The 13450-nt window shown below is 56.4% G+C and overlaps 1 protein-coding gene across 3 annotated transcripts in view; it reads right to left on the bottom strand.

Annotated features, from left to right (window-relative positions):
• Window positions 1-13059, bottom strand: part of STEAP3 (STEAP3 metalloreductase) — a 49506-nt gene extending 36447 nt beyond the window's left edge. The window contains exon 1 of one of the 3 annotated variants that reach the window (XM_046019012.1): window positions 12854-13059. In XM_046019012.1, the coding sequence (XP_045874968.1) occupies window positions 12854-12947 (94 nt within the window). In that variant the 5' untranslated portion in view covers window positions 12948-13059. Of the gene's footprint in view, window positions 1-1524; window positions 1663-7806; window positions 7930-12853 lie in introns of those variants that run through there. The other 2 variants (XM_046019014.1, XM_046019013.1) reach the window with 2 other exon arrangements.
• Window positions 13060-13450: the final 391 nt, after the last annotated feature.

Here is a 13450-nt window from a genome sequence, read left to right as displayed (position 1 = left end):
AAATTCTGGGCCTCCCCGGGGCAGTAAGGTCCGTGCTGGGCGGTCCCAACCCAGCATCTAGCCTGGGCCTGACACGTAGCACACCTGCAATCATGGAACAGCAGGCACGGGGAGACGTGGCAGACTCACACCATGCAGATCTGACCCTGGACTTGTACTCTCGGGGTGTGGCCTGTGGACGGCTACCGTTACTTCCATTTTACAGATGAGAAAACTGAGGTCCAGTTAGGACTTCCGTAAGGTCCCAGAGTTGGTTCTGGCCCTAGTCCCAGCCGGTTCCAGGACTCTGGCTGCCTCTAGGGTAGTGAGGCCGGGCAGCTCGTTGCTGCAGGAGTGACTAATAGCTGGTCATCTGGTCACATGGGGCTCTGGGGTGGTCTGCTCCCTTCCTCGTGGCTTTCCTTTGCCCTGCTGCGCTGCCCAGACTCGGACTTTCCAGCCTTTCATTCTCAGCTATTTCTGCAAACCCGGGGCCACCCTCTATCCTAGCTTCTAAACCACAGCAGCTCGGGTCCCAGGCCCTCCCTCTCTCCAGCTGGGGGTTCAGGAGGCAAGAGCAAGGCTCCACCTGACTCCAGGCACCCCACTCTCCGATCCTTTAGGGCTGACCTGAGGGTTGGGGGTGGGGGGACAGGATAAAGGATGCCAGTCTCAAATCCGGGTTTTAAAGCTGGGTTACAGCCGCACACATCTTAATTGGTCCATTTCTATGTTCTCTGTGGCCATTTTTCCTTTCTGATGGACTCTTACAAACATTTTACTGTTATATTTCTTGTAATACTGCTTGGAATCATTATTTAGACATCATAAAAAAATCATTATATTTCTAAAAGAAAGGCTGACGATTCCTACAAAAGAGAACAGAAAAAGCTCGGCACGCACGCAAACACACACACACACACACACACACAAGCCAATCCACACACAAGTACACATGCCAGCGAGTTTAGTGTGACAAAAAAAGAAAGGTCTATCCCCACACCGCTCTGCAAAAAAGACACGAATAAATAATTTATAGGGCTCTTTACAAACATCTAGATTTCTTAATCATTCTAGAAAAATCCGGTGCGATTACTTACAGCAGCAGGTCTGCGCTAAACCAACCCAGAAATGGTTACCAGTAAGTAAAATTTACAGTTCCCAATGGGCCAGCCTTTCACAGACCTGCACTGTAAACATCTTTTTTTTTTTTTTTTAATACACCAGAACCCACAAAGCCATCGCTCTTACTAACCAAAGGCACCATGTATTATAAATCCTCAAACCCTTTACTTTGCAGGAAGGTTCCTGACTCCATGGATGATCACATTTCCCGCTTTACTTTGGCAAGAACTCCATGACGCTGTGTTCTTTGCGGCCAGTTCCAAATCAGGGGTGCCCGCACCGAGGCTGCGAAGCCCTAATTCTTCAGACTCCCTGAGATGCTGGGGCACAAGGAAGCAGGCCAGGGGTTGGCGGCATTGTGGGGGAGAAGCCCACACGCCATCCCATGCCACCGTGGATCCGTGCCCTGCCCAGACTTACCGACAGCAGGCTGCTGTGACATGTGGACAATGCCAGCGTTTGAAGCCTGAGTCCCCCGGCAACCCCGCTGTGATCCAGGCTACTGCCTCTTGCTTAGGGCTCCCTCTGATGTATGGGCAGCCTGACTCTGTCTTTGAAGTCAGGGCTGACCCTCAGAGGCGAGGGACCCGCTGGGCTACTGCCCCCCTCAGCTTACACTCCAGTTCCTGGCCACGGGGACCAGCTCCTGGACTGGGAGCAGTGACTGACGCCCGGTTACAGAGTGCACAGCAAGAGAGCCGTTCTGGCTGATACTTCCTGTTTGGGGAGGAAACCTCACTGGGGATAATGAGTGGCTCAGACTCCAGTGTCTTGGCCACAGGAACTGAGGCAGGACAGGCAGCAAAACCCAGGATGCTGATAGTGAATAAAAGTCATCTAGGCCAGGTGGAGGCTGCCTCCCCGTGTGTGTGTGTGTGTGTGTGTGTGTGTGTGTGTGTGAGAGAGAGAGAGACAGAGAGACAGAGAGAGAGAGAGAGAGAGAGAGAGGGAGGTGCGTTTACTCTTCGGGTTACAAAGCCAAACATAATGGCTGCAGAAAGCGGCAATTTGTCAATTGCCGTGGGGGTAATTTACAGCAATCACCGTGGCTGGCATTGGCTTCGTGATCATTTTCTCAGAGTTTCTGTGCCGACAAAGCTTCCATGGTCGTCCTTGTTAGTCAGTGCCCACAGTGGGGAGAAGGACAGACAGAAGGACCCACAGACAGAAGACCGCGCCGCCACAAGGGTGAAGCCAGGATGATGGGCGTGAGCCTGCCTCCTGCTGATGGCTTTTCTGGCGACCCCAGAGGCCACGCTGGCAGACCAGAGGGAGGGCAGAGGCTTGGAGTCTTTTTTTAATCATCGAAGTTAATTATACCATGTCCAGTCTTAGGACAAGTATATTCTACAGCTTTCCACTTGGTTGAAAACTGGTGATCTTGGAAAATGGAGGTTTTGAGTAACCCTGCTCATTTTGAGAACCAGAATACATATACCACCCGGCTCTGGGCAGGTCACTCTGTTATTCCAAGTGGCAGAACAGGGGCTGCACGGTCGTCTGACTGCTGTGTCTGTGTCCTGTCTCTTCGGCCAGAGAGAGACCTCCCATAGGCAGGGGTATTCTTGAATCCCCTGTGTCCAGCATAGACCAGGGCGCACAGATTGCAGTGTGGCCTTGCCCAGATGCCTTTCCCTCTCTGTTCTGATCATTCAGTTAAACAGTGAACGTGAAAGCCCCCCAAACCACATTTTGGTTTACACCTTTCCTGTGCTTTGCTGTGGGCCACTCACTGACTGCCACCCCAGAATCTTCTCCCTCTGCTGCCTGCTGCTACTCTGGATGGTCACTCAGCTTCCCAGTGAGACTGTAGGCTCCCCAAGGGCAGTGACCTGGTGCCCTGTACCCCCAGGTATCCCCACCTCTGTTCATGGTATTCTGCTCACTGGGAGTGCATAGGTGCCTGTGGGGCCCAGGGGGGTTCTTACGCTGCAGGTTTGGGGCAGCCCCAGCACCCCCGATTCAGTAGCTGGGGTGAGCTCCGTGTTCTCTGTCTCCTCAAACTTCTGGGTGGTCTCCCATCCCCTTGGAGAAGCTGTACTGTCAGGACCTCATCCATCCATCCATCCTTCCTCCCTCCCTCCCTTTCAAGATTTTATTTATTCATTTATCAGAGAGACAGCAAGCACAAGCAGGGGGAGCTTCAAGCCAAGGGAGAGGGAGAAGCAGATTCCCCATTGAGTAAGTAACCTGACGCGGGGCTCAATCCCAGGACTCTGGGATCATGACCCGAGCCTGAGGCAGGCGCTTCACTGACTGAGCCACCCAGGCATCCCCGGACCTCACCCTTTCTTACAAAAGCAAACGCTCCAGGTGTGAGTGCACAGGGACATGCCCGTGGTTCTGAGAGCTCCAGGCTGGCTGTGATCCCCCCTGTCCTGGGATTGTCCGTGAGCGCTCAGCCCCCTGTCCTGGGGTTGTCAGTGAGCCCTAGGCTGTGCGCTGAGCTCCAGGCTGGCTGTGATCCCCCCTGTCCTGGGATTGTCCGTGAGCGCTCAGCCCCCTGTCCTGGGGTTGTCAGTGAGCCCTAGGCTGTGCGCTGAGCTCCGTTCTACCTTTGCCACACACAGCCCTGGCGGATCAGACACTCAAGAACGGGAGCAAAGTTTACAGGAGGACAGACAGGCCCAACAGGCACCACACAACAGGTCACTGTCAGCTCTCCAGTCCAGGAACACCCGGAGGGCAGAACTTTCCTGGACAGAAGTCCCCAACCCCAGCACAACCCTTGGCTGCCCCGCCCAGCACAGGCTCTCTTCCTTCCAGTCCAGTTCCGGTACTTCTGGCCAGCAGGAAGCCATCTGCATGGACCAACCGCCGGAGGCCTAGTCCCACCTCTGGTCCGGGCTGATTCATTGCACAGTGGCGACTGGCTCCCCAGCCCTGACCCAGCACAGGCCCCTCGCATTCCAAAAGGCCACCCTAAGTGATGCCACATGTCACCCTGTCTTGGCGCAGACTCCACCCGGAGAGCCCATGTCGCAGCCAACACCCTCCCACTGTGAGCCCGGAATAACTGACCTTCAGAGAGACCCTCGCCCCGACTGCCAGGCATGCTGGGACATCCCGAGCCCACCCTCCTGACACCCTGATGGCCATACCACAAACACACGTGACAGTCAAGGGTCATCCAGCAGAGATCCCCACACCCCGGCTTTGGGAGACCTGCTGTTCCCCCCATCCCCCACCCCGAACGGAGACTGCCCCATTCCCCAGTCCCTAAATGCCTTTACATTTCCCTGTGATTGAGTTTCTATATCTCGGGGCTCTATCTTCTACAGTTGAATCTCCTAATGGGATAGCTCTGGAAGGCTTAAGAACGTGATTGCTTACATCCCGCCTGGCTCCCAGGAAGCGGGAGAGAGAGGTGGAAGAAGTTACTGCCTGATCGCAGGACAGCTGGCTCCCACCTGTCCCACGATCTGCCAGGTGACTGTGGTGACTGAGGAGAACAGGCTGATCAGAACAGCTGTGCAACTAACTGTCCAGTGACCGTGTTCCACGTGTGAGGGGGAGGGAAGCCTTCTGCCCTGGGATGAAGTGACCATGAGGGCCTTTGTGATACTGCGTGATTGAGCAGTCCCCGATCCTGCCCGACAGCCCGCTCACCCCTAGCCGGTTCCCTCTCGAGTACCTGGCATCCAGTTGGTTCCGGGAAATGTTTGTTGAATGAATAAATGAGGCAGAATTTGGACAAGCGTGTATAGGGAGTAGTTAGGAGCCTCAAGTTTTGGGGGAAGATTGGATTGAAGCCTAGTGTTTCCTTGGGAAGGTTATACCATCGGGAGAAAAATATTATCTAACTCCCAAGAGAGCTGAAGGTTCAAGTGAGCTCATGCCCAGGGCCTGGCATGTGGGGTACTGAGTGTTCGAGGATGATGACTGTCATTTCAGGTGTGATCCAAGGCGTGACACGCCAAGGACGTGAAGGGCAGATGTGCAGAGGTCTGAGGAGCCTGGATGGCTGGTGGGCCCAGCTGCAGAGGGCAGCAGGAGGAAGGGAGAATTCTGCAGCTGAATGTTTGAAAACCACCTAGAGTGGCCCATCCCCACCTCTTCTCTCCCACCTCCAAGTTCCGTAACTCCCATAGCCTCCTGGATTGGGGCTGTGCTGGCAAAGACAGAATATGAGTGGGAAAAAGAGGCACACATCCCACCACTAACCCCCAGGAGGGAGGAAAAGAGGCTGCTTGACCTTAGGTTTTAATACTGTTTAAAAAGGCAAACTTCTTTGTTTTAAAGCAAGAAGCCCAATCTGGGTCCAGGGACCAGGAAGCAATTTCATGGAGTGCCCATCTGACGCAGCCAGGACCAACCCGCCAAGCAAGTTGTAGCCACTACACGGGTGGGGAGGGCAGGAAGCGGGGGAGATCCAGCCCCAGGGAGCCCGGACATCACTGAATCAACTGCTTCCCCGGCCCTTCCCAGTGTGCCTGAAAATCACCCTGGCCACCGAGATGTTCTTTTGGCCGACTGGCCAGGGAATGAAGCAGGAGCACAGACTTTTCTCCCAGTCTGGAAGACTCTGGCCAGGACAACAAGCAGGGAGCCTTGAGGCATGGGCCCGTGGCCAGCTTTTCAACAGAGAAGAAGCCACTCTCTGGGCCTTAACCACCTTCTCTACGGAACTGAGGGGGCTGGGACTAGAAGAGCAATGAACCTAGAAGGTCCCCAGCTGATAAACGCTCAAATCCCTGGGGGAAGAGGGTGGGCTCTGGTATTTAATTTACTGCGCTCCTAAAACTCAGCACTTGACACAGCTAATCCCCCAGGCAAGCATCATCGTCACTGGCTTACAGGTGTATCAGGCCCAGCGTCCTTACAAGGTTTTACAGATGGAGGGAGTGCAGGGAGTTGTGAGGACTTGGTCAAAGTCACATGGGAAAGAGCTGGGGTTCCAACTTGTTCTATGGGACTGTGAAGCCAGAGGCTCTCAGCTACGGTCTGCCAGCTCCTCGGCTCAGGTGTGCAGCTTTGCACTATAGTCATTAACTCTCACTTTTTAACTATTTTGGAGCCCTGCCCAGTACTCTGATAAGTGCAAGGAGGGAAGGGCCACAGGCCAAGGACAGGAAACATGAATGGGAGGACAATTCACCTGTTTGTCCTAGAGCGCTCACAGGTCCTAGGGAAGGCAGCAGGCATGGGACTGGCTGTCTAACTCTCTAGGAAACAGGTGGCCTGGACTGAGCTTCCTGCAGACTCAGAGGCCAGCGTCACCCCATGCTGACTCCAGGCCATCCTCCTAGGTTGCCTGGCTAAGGCCAGCTGGCCCATCATTCAAGGTCTCCTTCCCTTCTGTACCCCAGGGATGCCCCTTGCTCCACTAAGGCCATTTATCCATCAGTTGATGATCAAACACCTGCTCCAAGCTGCACGCCCATCACCCCTCCCTCCCCATTTCCGTAGGCCAGGAGGGAGAGCGACAGGCTCCGAGATGAGGAAGACAGTCCTCCAGGTGCTCCTGGCTGGGTGCAGGGGGTTCACGCAGACTCAGATTCAGTCAGACGTGGGGAGGATCTAGGCATCTGTGTTTTTAACAAACCATGCAGGTGACTGAAGGGACACATCCACGTGAGACCGTTTGGGCTTGTGCCTATCCTAGACCCCAGCACCGCCTTCTCCGCGCTGCCACTCTAAGAACATGTCCTGTCTGTCCCACAGGCAGGCTCCCCTGGGCTCGCCAGTCGGATAAACCCGGGTGCAAATCCCTATTTCGGCAACTTGCTACCTGTGTGTTTTTGCCAAATACCCATGCTCTCTGAGGCTCAGTTTCCCCATCCGGAACAAGATGAACAAGATTCCTGCCCTGAGGATTAACTGGGACAGTGTGTGCAAAGCAAGCTGTCTGGCACAGATAAACGCACACTAAATGTCTGCTATTAATTATATCATCACTGCACCCTGATGGACAGAAATACTTCCCTGGGGCTATTTCCAGAACCCCGCTTCTGGAGCCTGTTTCCGAAGCCTCCCTGGACACCTGGGAGGCCTTTCTGTGCCCTCCACCAGGGCTCCAGCACGACCTGCCCGCATTTTCTCCTGTGTTTTGGCCTCCTGGCCCGCAAAACGACATTAGCTCAGTACCTTCCCCTTTATCTACCCAGAGTGCCCAAAAGTTCCAACCACACCCTTGCCCCCAAATTTCGGGAAAATGGACAGGAGGGTTAAGTTTGCCGGGCAAGACCGGGCAATGGTCAGCCTGGCCTCTTCCAGTTCAAGGTCGGGCGCCCCCGCCCTTTTCGCCGGCTCTGCTTGGGGCTGTGAAGCGGATGGGAGGCCTGACGGTAAGGTCCCGCCCCCGCTCCCCGCCCTCCCCGGATACCGGCCGGCCAGAGCCTCGGGGACCCGGGACCCGTGCCCTCGGCGGGTCCGCAAGGCTGCAGCCTGGGTCGCGACGCCTGCTCTCCCTAGTCCCGCCCCCCGCGGAGCGCCCCTGGCCCTGCCTTCCGGCCCCGCGCACGCGGCCGGCGTCCCCGGGGGAAGGCAGGCGGGCAAAGTGGGGGGCCGGGGATCCGGGTTCTCTGCCGCCGGGCGCACGTGGTGGCTCGGTCCCCGCGGCCCCGGTCGCCTGCAGACGCGTGGCGGCGCCGGGGCCCCGAGCGGCGGTGGCGGGGGGCGCAGCGGGGAGCCGCCGGGGCGGGGGTCCCGGGCGGGGCACAGCCCACAGTCCGGCTGCGACGCTGCGGAGGGGTCACTCACCAGTCCGGCCCGCCGCTTGCAGCCGCGGCGGCGGCTGAAGGTCCGCGTTGGAGGCGGTGGCCCGGCCCCGAGGCTCCTCCTCTCCCCGCGCCCCGCCTGCCCGCGGGGACGGACCTGCGGGGGAGGTGGCCGCCCGCCAGCCCGCCGCTGCTTATCCGCCTCGGCCACCTCCCCCAAGGCCGCAATCGGGGAGCTGCAGGGCCCCCCATCCCAGCCTGGCCCTGCAGCCGGCCACCGCCGACCTTCCGCCCCCGGCCCGACGTTCAGAGCCAGCCCGCCCACTTCCTGGTCTGCGTCCCCTCCTCCCTGCCGCCGGGGCTGAAGTGTGCAGGACTCCGGGCTGCCACTTATCCGGGACAATGAGGGCGTGGAGGCCAGGGTGACTTCCTTAATCTGGGGGACACCTCAAATCCACTGCCATTTTATAATCGAGGGTAACTGGTTGGTCAGGTTTGCACAGATGGCAAGGGGCCGAGGTGTCAGACTGGAAACTGCTTCCTTCTTTTCTGCCACAGAAGCAGCAGGCAACAGACACCCCTTCTCATCAAGGCAGCATCCAAGGCACTGTGGTCCTGGCACTTTTCCGTCCCTTGTCCACACATGGGGTAGAGCTTTAATCCTCGCCCACTGTCCCCGGGTTTCAAGACCTGGGAGCTGGCAGAGGGCGCTTAGGAGGAGCTGCTGGGGACCCCGGGGTTTGCTTTCCTGTCCAGACCTCCTAGGCCCCCCCACTCCCCTGCCCCTGAAAAAAGGTGGCCCGGACACTGCCTGCTGCCCTCCCTTGCCCCCTGTGGGTGGCATCACAGCACAGCACAGCACACATGTTTGGGGTGCCTTTCTAGAGGTCTGTGCGCCCTTCTGAAGCCTTTTCTCACCTCCAACCTCACCTCACGGCTGGGCGCTGCTGACTTACTCCCTTCCCTTTATAGGGGATGAGGTAGGGGCTCTGGTTAGGCAGGGTACCGTTGGCATTAAGGTCCCTCATCTTCTGGGAGACTGACTGGGGCAGACCCTTGGGACTCCATCTAGAAAATGCCTGGGGGGCATATTCCATCAGCGCCTTTAGATTATTCCCAGGAGCCCAGCAGGGCAGGAGAGATAAGCCCCAGTGAGGGTTATCTGAGCCTGGAGGCCAGACTCTGGGGACTGGGCCCTACAAATGGACCCCAGAGAGCTTAACAGAGGGCGAAGAGGCAGTGTTCTGACCTTCCCCCACAGTGGTGGGGAATGCTGCTGGGAAGGGTCTCTACCCTCCCTGAGATCCACCCATGAATACCTATGCTTGCTCACCTCCCGCCTAGAATCCTCTCCACCCGCAGCTCTCTGCAAGTCCCAGATTCCCTCCTGCCTCCTTTTGCTCCATCCCGCCCCAGGGCAACACCCTCTCAGAGCTCCCCACTCGGGGAAGCCTGCCATACCACACCATATCCCATGTGCCAGGGACGCGGGAGCCCAATGCCTCACCCCTGGATGGTGAGTTGCTGCCCCAGTGGGTTGTAAACTTTTAGAAGACAGGAGCCTGTTCCTCACCCCCTCTGGTGCACCGCCCCCACACACTGGTGCTTTTTAAGTATCTCTGGCTGATGGCAATCTCTGAGCATCCTTCCTGCAGTGCTAGCGAGCAGCACAAGGAGATTGAACTTGAGAAATGGAGGCACTCAGAGGTGTTCCAGCCTTCTTGGAAGGACCCTTGGATCCATCCAGCATCCTTCCAAAGAGACTTGGTGGGGCTCTTCGTGGGGCTTCCCATGAGTTGGAGAGAGAGAGAGAGAGAGAGAGACAAAGGCTGTCCTGACACAGTACTACAGAGGGAGGAGCGTCCGAAGGGGAGCGTGAACTTCTACAAGAGAACGTCGGGGGCCTGAAGGAGACAGGGAGGGAGGCCGGTGAACGCCCTGCTGTAGGCCAAGAGCGTAAGTGGAGAGAGCACCACCTACTCCATTGACCTTGGTGCTTTGAGAGTCTGTATCCGCCACCAGGACTGGGAGCAGCTTATCTGTCAAGGGGTCTGGTGTGGGTGCGGGCTTGGGAGATGTTTCCTGAATCCTTTGAGGGCCAAACTCTTGGAAGCAGAGGAGCGTCGTCCGGACCTGGGGGGGAGGCCAGCGCGTTGACGCTGGCTGAGCACCTCCTCTGTGCCAGCCTCGCGTCTCATCAGGCCAAGGGCAGAGCAGTCAGAGCCGTTCTTTCCAGACATTTGGCAGCTCGTGTTACTTCTCTGCTCCACCCACACGCCATCCTCTCCTGGTGGCCTCCTCTCCTCCTCTCAAACAGATCAGGCAGGGTCCTCAGACAGGCCTCAGCCCTTGCTGTTCCCTCTGCCCGGCCCCTGGGTGTCCCGGTGGCACTCCTTCAGGTGTGAAAGACCTCCTTCAGGTCCTTGCAGAAATAGCGTCATCTCCATGAGACCCGCCCCATCCTCCCCCATCCCCCATCCAGGTACCGTGTCCTATTTCTTTTCTGCTTTCTAAAAGCTTTCTCTCCTAACATGCCGTGAAGCATACTTTTCCCGTTGGTTGTGTCTTAACTGTCTGCTCCCACAGAAATGTGAGCTCCCCGGGAGCTAGCTCTGCCTCCCTGACATCTGTATTCTCAGTGCCCGGTGTGGTGCACGTAGCTGAGTGAGTGCACCTCCCATTCTCACCGTTCTTCACCTCCCTCAGCGTCTCTGGGAAACTCCCCCCATGGTTCTTGACCAGCCCAGAGCCAGCGTGTTACTGGAACAGAGGAAGTGTCCAGTACGTGCACAGAAGCATGTCTGGGCCTAGAGTTGCCCAGTATGCTCTTTATGAAGCCCCTAGTGCCAGCCTCCTGAGATGGCCCTTTTCTCTGAAGACGAGGCTAGCCCTCTGGCTCGGAAGACAAGAGCATCCAGGAAGAGAATCTAGGCTCACCGCCTTCTTGGGCCAGAGAGAAGAACGTTGTGCCCTCTCAGCTTCTTGGATTGATCCAAAATTTATAGGCTAGGACAGAGCACATCCATTTCACAAAATAAACACCCTAATTGACTGTGAGGAGATGGCCACGAGAAGCATGTGCTCAGTACTCTGACGGCTGGGGGCCAGGCCCTCCGGGATCTAGAGGGTGCTCCAAGCCTCTGGGCACAGGGAGCTGCTCCCTCTCTTTCCCGTGAGGGAGGAAATGAGGCTGCAATTCTGGTGCTCGATCCTGACGGTGATCTGGGCAAATGAAGGAATTTCTCTGCCACAGTGGTGACCCAATGGGTAAAACCGTGTGGGAACCACCCAGAGCTGAGGCAGCAGCCCATGGTAGGAATGGTTTGTGAGGAAGAGGCACGGAATGGGGAGGCAAGCTAGCAGAAGTGTGCTTGGGGCCTAGGATTGAAGTTCACAAACGGTCTCTACTTGGCACCTTATTCGAACCAATATTGTATGGCATGGTAAAGGTGCCTTCCAGAGCCCTGGGAGCCCCAGCTCAGTACCCCGGAGCTTAGTGCTCTGGCGTAAGGCTGCCCTTCTTCCAGTCCTCTGTTGAAACGTGAGCCCTCCCGAGAGGAAAAGTGCTCTGAGCTCAGTGTAATGATCTGTGTATCCCCAGGAGATTTAACTGTGGCCAGGAGAGGAGCGTGGAGAAGATTCTAAAGGCAAGCACTAAACGGGGAGTGTGAATAACGGGCGGGGGATGGGGTGGGTGGGAGCAAGCGTTCCTCTAAGGGAGCTCACTGGCACATAGTAGGCACTTAACTCGCTGTGTAACGTCAAGTGTCTTGGCTTGTGACCAGACCACCAGCGGCCAATGAGAATGTAGGAAGCTGCCCCAGTAACTCCAGGGAACATTCAATGAACCCAGAAGCGGGTCCTCCTTGTGGGTCTACGGGAACATACTTCACCTTTAAGTTGGGGGAGTTTGCAAAAGGCACACAGCTGGAGAAATCTGGGTTTCAGCCCCTTGTTCCAAAGGTGGTGCGTGTGACAGCCTCAGAGAGGGTTTAAAATTAACAGAATCCCAGCCCCGCCCCCGACATCCCGAATCAGTTGTGCATTTTAACCAGATCCGCCAGAGATTATGGGCACTGTCGAGTTTTGAGAACGCCCTGGTCTAGGGTGCCCAGGAAAGCAGCAAGTCCTTGAACTCCTGGGCCAAGGCTGAGGATCAGAAGCCTAGTCCAGGCTACACTCCGCCTTGGCGGGTGGCACTTTAATACTGCACTTTGCGGGGTGCCTGGGTGGCTCAGTGGGTTAGGGCCTCTGCCTTCGGCTCGGGTCATGGTCTCAGGGTCCTGGGATCGAGCCCCGCATCGGGCTCTCTGCTTGGCAGGGAGCCTGCTTCCTTCTCTCTCTCTCTTTGCCTGCCTCTCTCCCTACTTGTGATCTCTGTCTGTCAAATAAATAAATAAAATCTTAAAAAAAAAAAAATACTGCACTTTGCTTTCCCAGGGGTTCTTATTAGCCAAACTGGCCTGACTTAATCTGCTTCTGAATTTTTGTAAATAGGGACTAAATGATCCTGCCCTTCACAACACTCAATGCCTATTATGTAAAGCTTCAAGAAGAAAAATGTTAGATGAGTATGCCTACTCCTTTCCAATAACTGATCTTAGTTCTCTTTTTACCGTGGTGACTAGGATACTCAGACCCATACTCATTGACTATATGACCCTCATTGAATATTCTTAAGTTCTGCTTTATTCTCCCATAGTCCGTGACTTTTTTGGTGTCAAGTTTACAGTAAGCCTTGTCGTTAATCAAGCTATCAGCTATCTTCAGCTGCTTTTGGAAAAAGCCAGTTGTGTGAGCAAACTAAATAGGAAACATCTGGGTGCTGCCATGACTAGTCCTTCCTCCCCCTCCGCAGCCACCACCCTTTCCCGGCAAGAGCAAGGTCACAACACGTCTTCTGCTGTAATTTTGAGAAGGGGACGGAGGGCTGGGGAGAAGGATGTGCCCTTCCCTGTAGCCAGGCATCACCGAGAAAAGCAAATCCCACCAGGCAGGGGTCACATGGAGGGGGGAAATCATGATAAGGTGCTCACACCGTGCCCCCCCCCGCCCCGTTTCTGCTTGGTCCATCCCCATGTCTGTCTCACCTGATGGCGGGTGCAAGGTCCTGTCCTTCATGCCAGGGGACTCTCCACAGCCTGGGGTGGAGGGATCCTGTGCCCCCGAGGCCTCGGCCGCCATCTCTCCGCGCGCTGCTCCTTCTGCTGGGTGGTACACACTCAGCTCACTTGGTGCAGGGGGTAGGCGGAGGACGGACTCCGCCGAGGCGACTCACAGACTCAGACTGGGAGAGTCACAGCTCTGCAAGGCAGAGGTGGGGGTCACTGACCTCAGGCTCATCTACAAACGCACTGCGGTCAGCCGCAGAGATAAGCCCTCGCCACCCCTCCCTTCCCACTGTGTTTCAGCCTGCTCCCTTCTGTTTCACGAGTCTTGGTTCTCGAGGAAAGATGAGGGAAGGCAAAGGACATTGGTTGAGGTCCCACCGTCAGGCCGGTGCCGGGCCACATTTAAATCACCCCCCGCCATAAGCCTCACTGGCCCCTGCCAGGTGACTGGGATCTGCTCCATTCTTTAGATGGGGGAGGGGACCTGCTTGGCCTCCTGCACTGAGGAAATGACAGCAGCCCGACTCCCAGATCTTTCTACTACCTTTGCCTCCATAGGTGGAAGGCTCCTGTGGG

The sequence above is a fragment of the Meles meles genome, chromosome 9 (assembly GCF_922984935.1).
Source record: "Meles meles chromosome 9, mMelMel3.1 paternal haplotype, whole genome shotgun sequence".
In the NCBI taxonomy this organism is placed as follows: domain Eukaryota; kingdom Metazoa; phylum Chordata; class Mammalia; order Carnivora; family Mustelidae; genus Meles; species Meles meles.
This window is presented reverse-complemented; position numbering and strand designations above follow the sequence as displayed.